The sequence below is a fragment of the Pseudophryne corroboree genome, chromosome 6 (assembly GCF_028390025.1).
Source record: "Pseudophryne corroboree isolate aPseCor3 chromosome 6, aPseCor3.hap2, whole genome shotgun sequence".
In the NCBI taxonomy this organism is placed as follows: Eukaryota; Metazoa; Chordata; class Amphibia; order Anura; family Myobatrachidae; genus Pseudophryne; species Pseudophryne corroboree.
Genome location: NC_086449.1, coordinates 341,633,881 through 341,652,646, shown reverse-complemented (window position 1 = coordinate 341,652,646; position 18,766 = coordinate 341,633,881). Strand labels below are relative to the sequence as shown.

The following is an 18,766-nucleotide window of genomic DNA, read 5'->3' as shown; positions in this document are numbered from 1 at the left end:
TGTGAACATAGGTAAGTATGTGTGTGTCGGTAGTGTGAAATAAAGTTTTACTGTCGACGGTGTGTGTGTCCTGTTTTTATTTGGGTATTTTTTTCCCAGTAGTACTACAGGTACCAGCGGGCCCGCTTTTCTCCCGCATGCTGGTACTTGTGGTTCTCCAAGTACCAGATTGCGGGGGAGGCTTGCTGGGACTTGTAGTACTAATGGAAAAAACAATAGCCTTTGTGATAAAAAAAAGATATCAGCCCCCCCATCCGCAGCCCATTGGATGGGGGGGGACAGCCTCGCGCTTCACCCCTGGCCCTTGGGTGGCTGGGGGGGGGGGGACCCCTTGATTGAAGGGGTCCCCACTCCCCCAGGGTACCCCGGCCAGGGGTGACTAGTTGGATATTTGATGCCACGGCCGCAGGGCACGGCATAAAAGTGACCCCCGGCTGTGGCATTATCTGTCCAGCTAGTGGAGCCCGATGCTGGTGTTAAAAATACGGGGGACCCCTACTCTTTTTGTCCCCCGTATTTTTGGCACCAGCACCAGGCGCAGAGCCCGGTGCTGGTTTTAAAAATACGGGGGATCCCCTGTCAATTTTTTCCCCGCATTTTTAGAACCAGGACCAGCTCAATGAGCCCGAGGCTGGTTATGCTTTGGAGGGGGGACCCCACGCCATTTTTTTTTCTGATTTTACCGTTCCAGCAATAAAAAAAAAATAATATTTTAAAAAATATATAAATAATATTTGTGCCTCCCCCCCCCCCAAAAAAAAAGTACCTAATCCCTTCTAATATAAATAGATCTGCTATTCCCCCAAAAAAAAACACCAAAAAAAACATGTTTAAATTTTTTTTATTTGTTTTCACCCTCCAAAGTGTGGCGGATTGAAAATGACGAATTTGCTGTCTAAAAGCACTGCTGTCGAATTTCCAAACTTGAATTGAATATGCTTTGGTCGAATTGCAGCACTTGTATCATTGCAGAAAAGTCGAATTTGCAAAAAGTCGAATTTCAAAAAGTCGAATTTTGAAAGTCCGTTTTTTGGTCGGAAAGCACTGCATTGCATAGGCGAATTTTTTTTTTTGGTCGAAAATGGCCCGAAATTCGCCAATTTCGGGAATTCGACCACAATTGCATATACCCCATTGACTGTACAACCATGTCGACATGATGAGTGTTGACAAAATATACATAGGTTTCATTTATTCCTCTTTCATCCACGATAGGGGAACATTGCCATGACATTGGGTAGTGTGGGTCAACTCGAGATCACGCACTAAAACAGCCCTCCCCTCTATAATACATACCCATTCCATCTGGACTTCAGCTTTCTAACAAAGCCGTATGGAGAAAAAAAATACAGAAAAAAAAAGAAGTCCTGAACCCTCAGGAATAATTCAAACAATAAAGGTAAAACTAGAAAACCACTGGGAGGGAGCGCAGTGCCCCCAGCAGGATTAAGAGGAAGGGTTTTTACAGTGAGTACCAGAATCACATTTTTCTGTACTGAACTACAGACATTACAGGTACAGTTGGTTGCTATGTGCAACCTCTGCTTTTTCTTTTATAGCGATCTAGTTAATGTCCCCATGTGGCATGATAACAGTGTCTCCATATGTGTCTCTCTCTAACTTCTTATAGTGTAAAGAACAGCTGAATTTGGCTCTGCAGTTGCACAGACAAGATCTAATCTCCATGACCCTGGGGAAGATCCAGTTAATGGAGGGAGATACCGAAGGTGCCATTCAGACTTATTTGCAGGCACTGCAGTAAGTATGAGATCATATTGCCTGCTGAAATCATAAAGTCAATTTGTTATATACATTTGTTCCCTCAACCGGTAATGTTTCTAACATTACACATAGCAGATTTAGTAGTGTGGTGTGGTGTATGACTACTTATCTTATACAGGATAGGTTGTTTATATATGTTTGTATGTAAACTTGTGCTCCTCCCGCATTTTACTGTCATTGCAATCTGTACCACTGTAGTAGTAAATTTTACTGGCAAAAAAAATAAATAATAAAATATATATATATAATATTATACAGTCCTATGCAAACATTTTAGGCAGGTGTTGGAAAAAATGCTGAAAAGTAAGAATGTTAAAAAAAAAATGAAGTGTCCATAGTTTCTTTTTTCAATTAACAAAATGCAATGTGAATGAACAAAAGAGAAATCTGAAAATCAGTATTTGGTATGACCAGCCTTTCACCCTTTACCTTCAAAACGATACCAATTCTTCTAGGCACATTTGCACACTATTTTTGAAGGAACTCTGCAGGGAGGTTGTTCCAAACATCTTGGAGAACTAACCACAGATCTTCTGTGGATGTAGGCTTGCTCAAATCCTTCTGTCTCATCATATTATCCCAGACAGACTCAATGATATTGAGATCAGGGCTCTGTGGAGGCCATATCATCACTTCCAGGACTTTTTGTTGTTCTTTACGCTGCAGATAGCTCTTAATGACATCGGCTGTATGGGTATCCGGTTAGGTTTAGGCTATGGGGAGGGTTAGCATGCGAGGGGAGGCGCGGGGGGGGGGGGGGGGGGTTAGGTTTAAGCTGCTAGAAGAGGGGGTTAGGGAGTCATTGGGGTAAGCTAGGTACACTTACCATCCCCTGTTGGGATTCTGAACATCAGGATGCTGTGGTCAGCATTCTGACCGCCAGCATTTCAATCCCAACCCGCTGTATATTTGGGGTCGTTGTCCTGCTGCAATATGAATTTGGATCCAATCAGACGCATCCCTGTTGGTATTGCATGATGGATAAGTAGTTGCTTGTATTTCTCAGCATTGAAGCACAAAGAAACGGGCAAAGTTAAGGACCTTAGACGCAGTGAAAGACAGATGAAAGACACCTCATGCTTATTTCCCTTCGAAATCGGAAGATGTCCAGCAGTGCCATCAGCTCAGAACTGGCAGAAACCAGTGGGACCCAGGTACATCCATCTACTGTTCGGAGAAGTCTGGCCAGAAGTAGTCTTCATGGAAGAGTTGAGGCCAAGAAGCCATACCTCGACGTGAAAACAAGGCCAAGCGAATCAATTATACATGAAAACATAGGAATTGGGGTGCAGAAAAATGGCAGCAGGTGCTCTGGACTGATGAGTCAAAATTTGGAATATTTGTCTGTAACAGAAGGCAGTTTGTTTTCCAAAGGGCTGGAGAGTGGTACAGTAATGAGTGTCTGCAGGCAACAGTGAAACATGTTAGAGGTTCCTTTGCAAGTTTGGTGCTGGATTTGAAGTTGGGGATTTGGTCAGGATTAATGGTGTCCTCAATGCTGAGAAATACAGGCAGGTACTTATCCATCATGCAATACCATCACAGAGGTGTCTGATTGGCTCAAAATTTATTCTGCAGCAGGATAACGACCCCAAACATACAGCCAATGGCATTAAGAACTATCTTTGGCGAAAAGAAGAACAAGGAGTCCTGGAAGTGATGATATGGCCCCACAAGTGCACTGATCTCAACATCATCGAGTCTGTCTGGGATCAGGGACATAAGGATTTGAGCAAGCCTACATACACAGAAGATCTGTGGTTAGTTCTTCAAGATTTTTGGAACAACCTCCCTTCTGAGTTCCTTCAAAAACTGTGTGCAAGTGTACCTAGAAGAATTGATGCTGTTTTAGATTTCTCTTTTGTTGTTCACTTTGCATTTTGTTAATTGATATATACAGTATATATTTATCAATTCCGTATTGCAAGAATTTTTAAAGGTATATTTTATTTTTTTAATAATTTGCTTTTCAAGGAAGTGTCTTCCTCAAAGTGGTGACTGGACATGCTTTTTGTGAAATACTGTTGTATAAAGTAACATTTATGATTTCTTCTTCATCCCATAGGGGATACAGGGATTACACTGGGTATACAGTAGGCAGGAGGAGCAGACAGGCACCAAACAGTTATCTTTATCTTCCCAACAGCAGCCCTGGCTCCTTCCCTATACCCCGCCCCCAGCTCCAGATAGGCCAGTTTCCGTTTGGAGCCTGCAGGAGCAGGCACTAATTACCAGGGCTGCTTTTAAGCAGCTTTAACTATTTTTTTACATTCCTTTTTTATTATAAGTGAGCAGCGCTGGACGTCCTATATGTGGCTGCAGCGCTGGGGAGTTGGTCAGCGACATCTGCGAAACCCTCAGTAGCACACAGGAGAGCTGCAGCCGGACGCCATGAGGGATAGGTAAGTGCTTCTCCCTGCTTGCAGGTAGCCGCAGGGTAGCAGCTTTCATTAGAGGCAGCCATTGCCCTGGGAGTCCATGTCACAAGGCTGTCCCTGTTAGCTCCTTCCTTGCTCCCTTGGTGCTTTCCCTCACACTGGCGTCCCACCATTGGTGACTCCTGTTCTCCCCTCCCTTACAAAGAAGCTGAGCGGCCATTTTCACAAATGCCTACTGCAGCTAATCTCGGAGAGTCAGGTTTCTGTATACCTCCTCCTCAGCAGGCAGCTTATACAGTAAAGCTCCTTCCTACAGACTGGGGTTTGGACTGTTGAGCAATTACTGACCATATTTACCTGTTTTAATTACATTCAATGTTCCTGTGTGCTTCCATATTTCTTTTGTTAGTGTATAGGAACAGTTTGTGGTATAGGAGTACTTTGTTTTTGTTTTTTTCATTTTCTCTTTCTTTCATACGTGTATAGATGTACTCTGTATTTCTCAATGTCTTCCTCCTTCATTAGTGTATAGAAGTACTTGTGTATTCTCGCTATCTTCTTTCCTGTGTATAGGAGTACTTGTGTCTTCTCGCTGTCTTCTTTCATACGTGTATAGGATTACTTGTGTCTTCCCGCTGTCTCCTGCTTTCATACGTGTATAGGAGTAGTTGTGTATTCTCGTTTCCTTCTTTCATAATTGTATAGGAACACTTTATGTATTTCCACTGTCTCCTTCCTAATTTACTGTACTTTTCCTGGCATATAGGTACTTAGGTTCAATGACTGCATGTGAGTTCCAATTTGTTAATAGCCCTTTTAATTTTATATACTTAGCCCCACTTATCTCTTGATTTGTGGCGCTTTTACATTCATTGCACTAACCCTTGTTGGCACACCTAAGTTAATGCAACTTTTGTGTGCGGGGAAGGCTTTGGATTTCATATCATGTGTTCCAAAGGCACTGCACCCTGGGAGGTGGGTGCTCCTGTGTGGCGTAACTGTAGGACTTGTACTGCTATACTTTCTCCTCAGGCTCTGTACCAGGATGGTCTCTGTGTCCGGTGTTTAACAGTTACTCAGTGGGAATTCCCTACAAGACTACCGGTCAGAGAACGGTTGGGCTTTCACAGGTAAAGTTGCGATTAATAATTAGTTTGTATTCTTCAGGCTCCACCCTGCAGTCTACCAGCAGGCGCTGCCCAAGTTGCCAGTACATTACCATCCCGGGATGCCGCCCTAGTCTTTCCAGGGACAGTTCTGCAACCTTGTCTGGTTATAACTCAGACTAGGAGGTTTCCATTGTTCCTTATCCCGAAGTATTCTCTACCACTAGCTAGAGGTCTGGATCAGGACAGTCTAGGTGCTCTTTGATCGCCCTTTAGAGAAAACCCCCAAGTCTAATGGGGGTCACTGGTGTTAGGCATTAAAAGAAGTTGAGTACAGAATTTACTTCTGCGCACCTGGTAGACCATCTAATGTAGGCTTGGGATCATCCTTAGAGGCACTTCCGAGTTTCTCAGCATATTGCCACCCTCTATCCACTACCACATGTGGATCAGGCCAGATGGTAGTCCCCTCCTCCAGCTCTCATAGCCTGCCTACTAATGTATACTGCCCTCCATATCCTCAACATGGCGTCCCTTAAGGACAGAACGCTGTAATCTTCCCCAGGATGATTTGTTCTATTGTGGGTACTTTAGCAAGCTAAGGCCATCAGACGCTGGGCAGATGCCCTGGGGGATGGCCTCGGTTCTGGTATCTACGGAGACTAGGGTCATATCAGGGTGGAGGGCTCCTATCTTGATGAGGGACTGATAGTCACTGGTATCATGACTTCTAGGTTGTTGGACGGGCGGCCAGGACAGCCATCTGGCCTCGTTCCTGCTGCACTGATGAGAATGCTAAGAAGCACATGGTAGCTCTTCATTATTCAGATATCCATTTATTCCACAATGTTGTGGCTTTGGTGGTGGCTTCCAATACAACTCCCTTTCTCCTTTGGCAGACCAGATTGCGAGATGTTTGCTCTTTTGGGTCGCAAGGCATAGCTAAGGAAGTGTGTTTTTTCTGGTTTCCTGTTATCCTCCTCCAAGGGCTTCATTCCCCGAGGTAAATGGCACTGATTGCCCTGCCACCAAGCCAGCTGCCAGCCTGCAGCATGAGGGAGGGCCGCCACCTAAGAGACCCCAGCATGGGAGGTTGTCTTCTGCTTTACCCCTGATGTGTGAATGGTGTCCACGGCGGATTCCTGGGTAAGAAGGATAGTCTCCCAGGACTATGCTCTATTCATTCGGGAGCATCATCCAACCCGTCTTTGTTCTACCTTACAATAGCCATGGGAAGAACAGGAGCAATGCATGAGTCCTCAGTTCCCTGCTGACCTTCAGGGTTGTCACCGGTTCCCCTTGCCAACCTATTCTTGGTTCGGAAGCCGAATTGTTTATTCTGGCATATCCTCAGCCTGATGTTGCTCAACAAGTACTTTGTGTGTTCCCAGATTCTGGCTGCAGTTACTTTGCTCTAACTTTTGGCTTAGAATTGAGAACTTCATGGTCTACCTAGACATCCAGGTTGCCTCTGAACCTATTCGGCTCCTTCACCAGTGCTTCTTCAGGTTCCTCGTACTGAAGGAACACTTACATTTTTGAGCAATATCATCTGGACCTTCTAGGGTTACTTCTGTCTTCAGGAATGTCTTAGCGTTCAGGGCAGCTCTGCTTTAACACAAGTGATTCCGCAGTCTACCTTATCTGGACGACCTTCTTCACCTGGCCCAGTCGCCGGATGTCCTCTGGGGATACATCAGTCTCACGGTTAACCTTCTCCAATCTCACGGATGGGTCTTCGATTGGAGGGAATCCTCCTTGACCCCATCTCTGGAGATGTTGCTTTAAGGGCCTTGCTTCCACTAGTGTTTCTCCTGCGGTCAAACTCTGGGACTTCTAGTTCAAACTTCACTCATTTGTACGTCATTGCTGAGTTTCTATGCCCTCTTGTGTGCATATCCTGGCCTCTCAAGTCCCCACCTTAGTCATGGTGGACTATGCCCACTTTCACTCCCGTCCTCTCATGACTGAGATTCGGTCTATGTGGAACAACTCCCATATGCAGCTCAGGTACAGTGATTGTCACCTCTCGAGAGGTCTATTACTTCCTCTTGTAGTTGTTCCTTCAGTCCCACCTGCGGTGACTTGTTAATGGACCTTTTCGGGTCAGTGGATGGCTCAGGGGAGTTGCATCTTCTACAGTCAGGGTGTCCTCTTCCAGCTGTATTTCTGGCCTACATTCCTGGAGTCCAAAGCCACCAGGTTGTCCACTAAGGCGAATGTGCTCTACATCCAGACATCTTTCCACTTCTGGTTCTTCACTGGGGCTCGTCAGCCATCGTCCTAATCGCTTCTCTGCACTCTTCGAAGCTAGTTGGAGGAAAACACGGTGATCCTTGTGGCTCCTGTCTGGCCGTGAAGTGCAGGTTAGTGGATTTTACCAGCTTTTCCATTGACGTTCCTCTATGGCAAGGTATTCTGTCACAGGGCCTGTGCTTCTATCCACATCTGGACCGTCTCCCTTTGTCGGAGTGGCTCTTGGGACATCTATCCTCTGAGCTGAGGAGTTATCAAGATCAGTCATTCATACCATGCTTAATACTGGTTAACCTTCTGCCACCATTTCTCATCAGATTTGGGGTAACTTCTGTCACCTGGTGTACGGCTAGAGGTTTTCCCTGGTCGTTTTGACTCTCGTGAGTCCTCTCCGGCTGGCAAGTCCTGAATTGGGCCTCTGCTTATCTTCATTGATGGTTCTTGTTTTGGCACTTTCGCCTGATGTCCGGACTTTCCTAGAGGTTTTTCATCGTGTACAGTCCCTGTTTGTTCTTCCGGTGGCTTCCTGGTACTTGACTTTGGTTCTTAGGGCTCTGCTTTCATCTCTGTTTGAGCCTTTGGACGCTGTGGACATTCGTGGGCTTACGTGGACAGTGGTCTTCCCGCTGAGCGCATTCTCTTGTCACTCTTCAGTTCTGGCTTGTCTCTTGGACCGGGACATTTTTTGGTTGCGATTGGGCTACCTTCCTTGGGTAATTTCTTGGTATCACATCATTTAAGAGATTGGGATTCTTCCTTCAAGCACTGGATTCTCTGCCGGATGAGGCCCCTTGGCTGTCGTGCGGGCTCTCCGAATTTCTCTGGACAGGACAAGGGATCTCCGTAACCCAAAGTCTCTTTTTGCCCATTATGTGTTTTTCAAATGGAGCTGGATAGCTCCTACGCACACTATAGATACAGGGCTCTGTTTCACTATTCGCAATGCTTGTTCAGCGAGGCCCTTCATGTCCCGGCCGTGGTGTCATCTTATTCCACCCAATCGTTGGGAACTTCTTGGCCAGCTTAATGTGGCACCTCTGAGGAGCAGCTTTGTAAAAGCAGCCACATGGTCCTCTGCCCATGCATTTTTCTAGGTCTACTTTTTAGACTTCCTCGCCTCAGTGGTTGCAGCTTTTGGGCGAGAGGTTCTCAGTGCAGCTTAGATGCATCCCCACCTTAGAGGAATAGCTTGGGAACATCCCAGGGTAATTCCTGTGTTTCCTATGGGATGAAGAAGAAAAGTAGATTTATGTTCTTACCTGGTTAAATCCTTTTCTTTAAATCCATAGAGTACACAGGATGGCCGCCCTGATGCACCTGGCTTGCGGGGCTTTGTTCTGTTACCGGTTACCCTGTCTGCATCTGCTGTGATTGGACCTAGTTGTGTATCGGTCCTCTTTCTCGCTCCTGCCTTGGGCTTGCTAACCTAACTGGCCTGTCTAGGTCTGCGGACAGGGTATAGGGGAGAAGGAGCAGGGCTGCTGCTGGAAATAAAAAGTTAAATGTTTGGTGCCAAGCTCCTCCTCCTGCCTATACCCAGTATAATCCCTGTGTCCACTACGGGTTTGAAGAAATTAATTTAGCTAGGTAAGAACATAAATCTCCTTTTCTTTCTCAGGTTGTCTCCAGAGAGCACAGAGCTGTTAACCACACTGGGACTCCTCTATTTACAAGTAATAAGGCAGATCTAATTCCATAACCCTCCTCTCACGTCACTGTGTCTCCTCTTTTCTTATGGCTGTTACATCACTTGTTTGTTTATTCTATTCCGTATTACTCTTCTGTTAGTACGTCATATTCTGCTTGTAATATATTTCTCTGTTTGCTGCTGTGGTGTTCTCCCTCTGTGTGCTCTCTTTATATACGATCTGTGTGGCTCATGGATCTTTGTGGACATTCTCTGACTTGCAGACCTTTCCTATCTTTCTCTTTTGTGTGTGTTATGTTATTGTCATTCTTATGCCTCTGGCATGTCTTTTTGCTCAGAGGTTTAAGCATATGTTCTATATATGGAGTTTCGGCTTACTCGCTTTTCTTTTTCCCCTCTAACCACAGAATGGTTTGTATCAAAAAGCATTTGAATTTCTTGGAAATGCTCTGACTTATGACCCCAGTAATTATAAGGTGAGTAAATATATGCAATTCTTAGTTTTTATTTATTTGCATAAAATTAATAAACTAATTTATATGCTGTGGTGTGATGTCTAACTTGCCCATGTTATGTTGCCGTGTAACACATATTTATCTTCTCCGACGGGAGACAGGACAATGAGGTATACAGGGTCTAGCCAGGAGTTTTGCACTTTTACATATTCTTCTTAAAGTCTGACTGTCCCAACTGCAGGGAACTCATTTATTTCTGGGAGACCACCGGAGTAGCTTGCTTTTCAATAGGGATTCGCTAGCAGCAAACAGTTTTTACATCAGCTATTCACCAAAAGTGCTGCCAGCATCATCTAAAAAGTCTCACTGTCACAGGATTCCAGGCGTGGTCTGAGTTGGTACCTTTTCGGTGTCTCCTCATGCCGCCTCACCCCCCAGTACCTATGAGGGACCACTTCCAGGGGATCAGTGTCCCTTTCAATGCCATCATAGGTAGTAGGGTGCTGCAGTGCCAGACCCCACATTGGGTAAGTGGCCTCCCTTCTATGGACAGGGATATGGGAGCCCACATTGGTGGTCATCCACTATCCACTATGGCCTGCGCAGGATTGTAGTGAATCTGGTGTTAGGGAGATAGGTCATACAGTAGCCCCTCTCTAGGACCGGTCCATAAGCGTGGAAACACCCTTATAAAATGGAAATGAGTAAGGAAATATTAATCCAATGTCTACACATATGATATGGGCATACTGGTGACATAGCTTAAAAAGTTTTCTCTGCCATATCATATGTGTAGACACCGGAATACTATCTCCTTACTCATTTCCTTTTTATAAGGGTGTTTCCACACTTATGGACCATCCTGTAGTTATCCGTCTCTGGATAATAGCCACAGTTTTTTTTTCTTTGGCAGTGCTATGTAATATGCTGCTTTAAAAGGAAGAACTTAGTAGTGACACTTTACCAAAAAAAATGAATGCAGAGTTCAGCTATCACGCAACATGCAGAGTTTGGATGGATGCCCCAATAGCCTAATTATCTAAGCACTACTACCCATTGCTTTCCCTTTTCCTAATCCCTGTTCTCTATCATTTCCATTGGGGTTTGGAGGATATAGGAGGGGGAAGAGGGTTTCAAGCTTAGGAAGAAAATGGCAGACTTTTTTAGCAGGACCGTGTACCCTCCTTACTCAATGTGCACCTTGGGATTTTTTATTGCTCTTATGCAAGTCTTTCCTTGGTACACTTATACAGTTTGTGGCGTGGATTGCTAACTATAATAAATGAACTTCACTTTTAAAGTTGGACAAGCACAAACACAGCTGCGAGGCAGGTATCCGAACTCCAGGTCGACAGCACAAAGGTCGACACACCTTAGGTCGACGCCAATTGGTCGACACACCTTGGGTCGACATGGAAAAAGGTCGACATGAGTTTTTCACGATTTTTTTCTTTTTTTGAACCTTTTCATACTTAACGATCCACGTGGACTACGATTGGAACGGTAAAGTGTGCCGAGCGAAGCGGTAGCGGAGCGAAGGCACCATGCCCGAAGCATGGCGAGCCATGCGAGGGGACGCGGTGCACTAATTGGGGTTCCCGGTCACTCTACGAAGAAAACGACCCCCAAAAAAACATAAACTCATGTCGACCTTTTTCCATGTCGACCTTTTGTCCATGTCGACCTAAGGTGTGTAGACCAATTGGCGTCGGCCTAAGGTGTGTCGACCTTTGTGCTGTCGACCCTCAGTCCCAGACCCGCGAGACAAGCTGGTATGCCATAACAGGATGGTTTTATTACAGTATAATTTAGTTGTGCCCCCAGCAGCTGTGACCCCTGTATATTTGCCCCCTGTAATTGTGCCCAAGTAGTGCCGCTTACAAACACACACAAAAAAACCCCACAATACTTACCAGCCCCGCTCCTGCTTCCCGACCGCTGCTGCGCTGCCCTCCGTCTCTGGCCGCCGCTCAATTATGACCTGTATTGTCTGTCAGTGGCGCCTGCTGCAGCCGGGGACTGAGAGCGGGGATCAGGAATAGCAGCTCTTGCCACGGTGGCGGCTACTCTCTCGGGACAGCGGCGCCCCGGGCAAAAAGCCTGCTTGCCCGTGGCAAGAGCCGCTACTGAGTACAGTGTATATATGACATGCTATAGGCAGGTACTACAAGTAATACAGATGACATTGAATCTTTGAAAATATTCAGGCTTCTTTTTGCAATAATACACTGAAGTATTACAAATCAGAGAAAATAGATGATAGTTTTCCTATTAATGCGTTGGTAGCTGCATGACTCAGCGATACTTTGTTTTGAAGGGCATATTAGCAGCTGGCTGTATGATGCAGTCTCATGGTGATTATGACGTGGCTCTCAGCAAGTATCGCGTCGCAGCTGCCAGTGTGCCTGAGAGCTCCCCTCTGTGGAACAACATCGGCATGTGCTTTTATGGCAAAAAGAAATATGTGGCGGTAAGAGTGGTTTTCTCTTCTTCTGTCATTAGCTTTGTTATCACTTTTACCAATCTCAAAATTAACACTTAATCAAAGAGCAATACAGTGGGTAACACCAATAACGTATTTCTAATCTTACACCTACTCTATTAATGAGTTCTCATTGATGGGCATACAGGATAATGGTGGATTGGTATTTAGATTGATTGGTGACTTGAGTGAACAGTTAAGGTACACACTGTCAGATATTTTTTGGTCAGCCCGACAATCGGACGATTTTTAAGGAAGTTGTAGGCACCAATATCTGAGCTACACACGACAAAAGATTTTTTTTTATATTTAAAGTTACTAATTTTCTGCCACATCACACTGCATTTGCATATGTCCACCTACAAGGAGGATGATATTTTGATAGGTAAACATAGGAAATATGGGCATATTATTGAGAATGCGCACACACTGCTCGATATCGGGAGATTGTGGCCGAGATTTTTTGTCTGGGACGACAGATCACAAAATCGATCGCTTCTATGTGTGGGCAAGATTTTCCAGAATTATTGGTGAAACGCTGAAACGATCATTCAGACACACTATACAATAAGTCAGGGTGATGTCCCAGTTATTGGCAAATCGGCCCAGCGTGTAGTTAGCTTTAGTGTAGGGAATAATGAAAGCCTGCTTATTAGCTTGTGTGACCTGTTTACCAATCAGACACTATGCTAATCTGTTACCATGATTAGTTACACCAAAGGAGCTAATCAGTAGCTGGGAAGAAAAAAAAATTCAGAAAGCTTATGGAACATCTGCTTTTCTCCCCTGTCTACCAAAGCCAGAATTTGTATACACAGTATCTATTATATAATTCTATATCTGTTTGCCCCAGCCCCCTTACAGGTGTCATTGGCCCTGATGTCCCCTCCATACCCTGCTACAAGTGCTCTGGCTCTCCATTAATGTGTCCCATACCCGACTGCAGCATTTCCCTTCTTTGATCTCTGCAGTGGCCTAGACACGGTTCTGTATCTCTGTTCTGTTCGGTGAGCTCCTGGCACTCAGCTTTGGCCAGATATGTAGGCAATATTAACCGACCGCCAAGCCTATAAATATCCAGAAGGACTGATAAATCATACTGCAATGCAAAGCATACAGGGAAGAGAGAAGAGTGGGGGAGTGGATAAGAGAAATGGAGCAAGAGGAGGTGGAAAATGGGGAAAGCCAGCTAAGGGATAGGAAAGGAGGAGAGAGAGACATTGAGATGCTATAAATGATGCACTGACATAGGGAGGGAGGGGGCAGCAACACCGGGCACAACAGCTACAGACTGTTAGGATCCAGTTTAAACCCAAATTGCAGTATACATCAAACCAAGTACCATGGTTGTCTTAAACATATTAGAACTACAATAGTGTTAAAAAGGTTCTAGTTTTGTTTTATGGACAGGACACAACCAGTTTGAAATAGGAATTTAATACCTACCGGTAATTCCTTTTCTCCTAGTCTGTAGTGGATACTGGGGTGTTGTACTTTAGTACCATGGGGTATAGATTGGGATCCCCTGGAGCCTGGCAATTTAAAAACTTTTAATGTGTGTATGTGTGTGCTGGCTCCTCCCCTCTATGCCCCTCCTATCAGGCTCAGATTAGGAAACTGTGCCCGAGGAGACGGACATAATCTGAGAGAAGAACGAAACAACAGCGGTGTGGCAATAAGCCAACACACAACCAAAAACGAAAGGAGGGAGCTAACCAGAACAGAGGATAGTAACACCAACCTAACCAGGACAGCACTGCTATCCCAACAACAGAAGAGGACCACAACATCGGTCCAACCAAAAACTTACACCGGTAAGCAGGAACGAGGCACTGAGGCGGGCACCCAGTATCCACTACAGACTAAGAGAAAAGAAATTACCGGTAGGTATTAAATTCCTATTTTCTCTTACGTCCTAGCGGATACTCGGGTCTTGTACTTTAGTACCATTGGGAAGTCCCAAAGCTCCCAAACGGGCGAGGGAGTGCTGAGACCCCTGCAAAACCTCCTGACCAAACTGAAGGTCATCCTTGGCCAAGGTATCGAACCTATAGAATTTAACAACCGTGTTCGAACCAGACCAAGTTGCAGCTCATTTTATTTAAGACACTCTGCATGCACTATTTGCACTTTTTTTCATTCCCGGTTTTCACATGCTGCTGAGGGAAATCCCTGTGACAACTAGATGCACCATTTGGACTTTGCCTTCCAATTCTGTGGAATACTACATGCTTTATTGCTCATCCTTATTGTAAGTGCAAACCTGGAATAAATAATGATTAATTGTGAAAACGTGTTGCACTATTGTGTGTTTGTTTTCTGTTTCCCATACATTTGAATGAGATCCCAGTCATCAGGATTTTAAGGATCTATTTTTGGGGTGATTGAGTTTTTTATTAAATCTTCACAATTGGTGTTAACTTGGTTACCATATCAAGCGCTGTGGTTTGTGTACTATTCTTTTTTCTAATGACTGTTTTCCAGGTATCTTGGGTGATATACCCAGTACACTTAAACTGTAGCTGCTTTATGGTTTAATTGCGCATATTTCTTGAATTCTCTTTGTCTCACTCTTGTTCCCCCTTGTCAGTTGATGTACACCACTGCCTTGGTGTTGTCTGACTGAACCTGAATCGCCTGATCCTTCAGGAGATGAGAAGCCTGCAGAAGAGCATTGTAAACTGCCCTGAGTTCCAGGATGTTTATTGGTAGGGCAGATTCCTGTCTTGACCAAATCCCCTGGAACTGGGCCCCTTGGGTCACAGCCCCCAACCCCGGAGGCTGGCATCTGTTGTCTGTAAAATCCATGGGTGGATATTGAAACTCCTGCCCTCCACCAGGTGAGGAACCTGTATCCACTATAAGAGAGAAATCCGGGCTTGCGGGGACAACGTCACTTCCTGATGCATGTGAAGTTGAGACCCTGAACATTTGTCCAGCAGATCCAGCTGAAATGGTCGGGCATGAAATCTGCCGTATTGGATTGCCTCGTAAGCAGCCACCATCTTGCCCAGTAATTGGATGCAAAGGTGTATGGATACCTTGCGAGGACCAAGCGAACCATGGCCTGGATTGTCAAGGCTTTGTCCCTCGGGAGAAACACCTCTTGAGACACAGTATCCAGTATCATCCCCAGGAACTGAAGACGTTGGGTCTGTTCCAGGTGAGACTTCTGAAAATTTAGGATCCACCCATGAACCGTCAGTAGTCGAGTCGTCAGATCGATGCTGTCCAGCAGACGCTCCCTGGACACAGCCTTTATTAGGAGATCGTCCAAGTAGGGGACTATGGGGGTCATTCTGAGTTGATCGCTAGCTCCATTCGTTCGCTGTGCAGCGATCAGGCAAAAAAAGTCACTTCTGCGTGTGCGGTGCAATGCGCACGTGCGTCGTACTATTGCAACGAACAATGTAGTTTCACACAAGGTCTAGCGAAGCTTTTCAGTCGCACACTGCTGGCCGCAGAGTGATTGACAGGAAGAGGGCGTTTCTGGGTGTCAACTGACCGTTTTCAGGGAGTGTTCGAAAAAACGTAGGCGTGCCAGGAAAAATGCAGGCGTGGCTGGGCGTGTTTGTGACGTCAAAACAGTAGCTGAACAGTCTGAAGTGATCGCAAGCGCTGAGTAGGTCTGAAGCTTCTCTGAAACTGCACAAATATTTTTTGTAGCCGCTCTGCGATCCTTTCGTTTGCACTTCTGCTAAGCTAAAATACACTCCCAGTGGGCGGCGGCATAGCGTTTGCACGACTGCTAAAAACCGCTAGCGAGCGATCAACTCGGAATGACCCCCTATGTTCACTCCCATCATGCGCAGCTGTAGCATCATCTCCGCCATGACCTTGGTGAAAACCCTCAGAGCTGTGGATAATCCAAAGGGCAAGGCCTGAAACTGGAAATGGTGATTCAGTATGGCGACCCTGAGGTAAGCCTGATGAGGGGGCCACATGGGAATGTGTAGGTAAGCATCCTTGACATCCAGAGATACCATGAACTCCCCCTCCTCCAGCGCGGACACCAACACCCGCAGGGATTCCATCTTGAATTTGAATACCCGCAGATACAGGTTTAGAGACTTCAAGTCCAAGATGGGGCGCACCGAACACGTGGGCGAAGTATTGAAGGCGATCACCTACCTGAAAGGCACTTCTCCGCTGGGGCCAGCTGTCACGCGGCAGGAGAACCGGTGGTCTGGTCCATGGAGACGGCAGGTGCAAGTTTACGGGACTTACCACGAGGTGCTCTGGAGGTGGTGGAGTCCCCTCGGCCCCTGCCTCTGAACTTCGCCACAGGAAAGGACTGCAAGGAGGGTCTGGTGTAGGAACATCTAGCAGGCGGCGCAGCCGACGGCAGATATGTAGACTTACCCGCCGTAGCCTGGGAGATCCATTTATTTAATTAATCTCCAAACAAGGCATCACCTGTAAATGGAAGATTTTCTACACCCTTTTTGGAGTCAGTATCAGCTGACCACTGATGTAACCACAGAGCCCTGCGCGCCGAAACAGCCATAGCAGTAGTGCGGCCATGCCATTTACCTTACACAACTCCTTAATAGCTTCGCTCATAAAGTTTACAGCATCCTGTATATGTTGCAGCAAAGTAATGACCTTATTCCAGGGTAGAGAGTCTAAACCTTAAATAACAGTGTCAGACCACCTGACTACCGCCCGAGAAATCCACCTACAAACTATTGTGGGGCGCTGTGCTGCACCTGCTGCCGTATAAATTGCCTAGAGTGTAGTCTTAATCTTACGGTCAGCTGGCTCCTTCAGGGATACAGCCCCTGGTACCGGTAGTACTAATTTTTTGGACAGTCCAGATACAGACGTATCGACTAATGGTGGGTTTTCCCACATCTTCCTGTCCTCAGCAGGGAGGGGAAAAGTAGTTAAAAACCTCTGAGGGATCTTAAGTTTTTTTTATCAGGGTTTAACCAAGCCTCCCTGGCCAGGGAGTTAAATTCCTTAGACACAGGAAAAGTTGCTGAGGTCTTTTGTCGGACATTAAAATATAATTCCTTATCTGGTTCTGCCTCCTGATCAGGTATGTGGAGGACCTCTCTAATAGCATGAGAGCCTCCACTCCAGGGGACAGAGAGCTGTCCTCATACATATAATCATCATCATCATCCACATCCGGCTGATCAGAGTCAGAATCAGACTGTAATACCTGAGGCAGTGAGCGTTTATGGGATACCACTAGAGGGGGCTGATAAGCCTTCTTGGCATCTGCAGCCTTAGCCACACAATCAATAGATTGTCTTAGCACCTGACTCTCTCTTTTAGCAGCCACCAATTCTGAATTTACATTCTGAATCATGTTTTTGAAACTATCCAGCCAGTCAGTTGCCTGTGAACTGTGTCCCTGTGGTGACCAAGAACATTGTTCACACATGAGTGACCCCGCTGAAGAGGGGATTGAGTTACAAACAGTACACATACCCATGTCCACAGACATTTTAGACAACCATAATACAGCTTAGCCCACTGACTAACAGCTCCACATAGACCCTAGAGAGCCCCTGGAGTGACACTGAGGAGCGGACACCAGCACACAGAAACACAACAGCTCAGAGTGTGAAAGTATGTGTATGACCTGATAGGAGTGCAGCGGTGCTACCGCTGGCGTGCTCCCCCCTTCTATGACCCCCTGGTACCAGTTTACAGTCTGTGTCATCGTGGCTCCCTGGAGGAGCAGCGTTCATGCAGCCTGATGATCACCAGCAGCAGGAAATGGCTTTCCGCCTCTTTTCCCGCTCTGGAAAGCCCCGCCCCCTGTAATGGCGCGATTTTATACTGGCAAAGTTAAAAATAACATTATACATCCATATACAGTCCACACATAGCCTTAAGACAGTGAGCACTACGGGGCTTGTAGCCCAGAGCCAGTTTGTCCGCGGCTGGCACCGCAGCTCCGGTTCCATGACTGCCGAATGACTTGCCGCCAACACTGCACCGGGGACCTGCTAACCGGGACCCCGGTGTAACACTCACCGCACCTGGATCTTCGGCATCTGTTAGAGGGTGGTGGCTAGCTGCCGGCGTGCGCACAAATACTAACGGAGTGTGATCAGCACCTCAGGAGCTCAGTGTCCGGTCAGCTGGGATTACAAACCATTAACCCTCAAGAGGTTGGTTCGGTCCCCCCTCTAAGTCCCACAAAGCAGTTAGTCTGGTTGCCAACCAGAACTACCTGAAAATAATAAACTTAAAAGAAAAATCTCTGGAGCTCCAAAGAAGTGCACCCAGCTCCTCGGGCACAATTTGCTAAACTGAGTCTGATAGGAGGGGCATAGAGGGGAGGGGCCAGCACAAACATGCACACACTAAAAGTTTTTAAAGTGCCAGGCTCCAGTGGACCCTATCTATACTCCATGGTACTAAAGTACAAGACCCCCCAGTATCCACTAGGACGTAAGAGAAAATGCAAGGAAATAATAACTCGCTGGTCTGTTGTAATGCTGAGACAAAATTCAATTAATTTGTAAGTGTCTGTTACAATAAGCTGTGCAGTCCAAGGCAAGGCAGTTTATACTTACAGCAAGTAAAGTTTAGCAGACATGAAATCCTGATTAATGTCCAGAATTCCCACAAGAGTCCAGGGCTGTGAGCAGGCTGTGAAGGCAAGGAATTTTCAGATATGACTTGAAACAGGATACTGT

The 18,766-nt window shown here is 46.0% G+C and overlaps 1 protein-coding gene across 2 annotated transcripts in view; it reads left to right on the top strand.

Annotated features, from left to right (window-relative positions):
- BBS4 (Bardet-Biedl syndrome 4) overlaps nt 1-18,766 on the top strand; it is a 72,616-nt gene that overhangs the window by 19,904 nt on the left and 33,946 nt on the right. For both annotated transcript variants that reach the window (XM_063926485.1, XM_063926486.1), the window contains exons 8-11: nt 1,631-1,758; nt 9,141-9,195; nt 9,578-9,646; nt 11,943-12,095. In XM_063926485.1, coding sequence (XP_063782555.1) covers nt 1,631-1,758; nt 9,141-9,195; nt 9,578-9,646; nt 11,943-12,095 — 405 coding nt within the window. The remainder of the gene's footprint in view (nt 1-1,630; nt 1,759-9,140; nt 9,196-9,577; nt 9,647-11,942; nt 12,096-18,766) is intronic.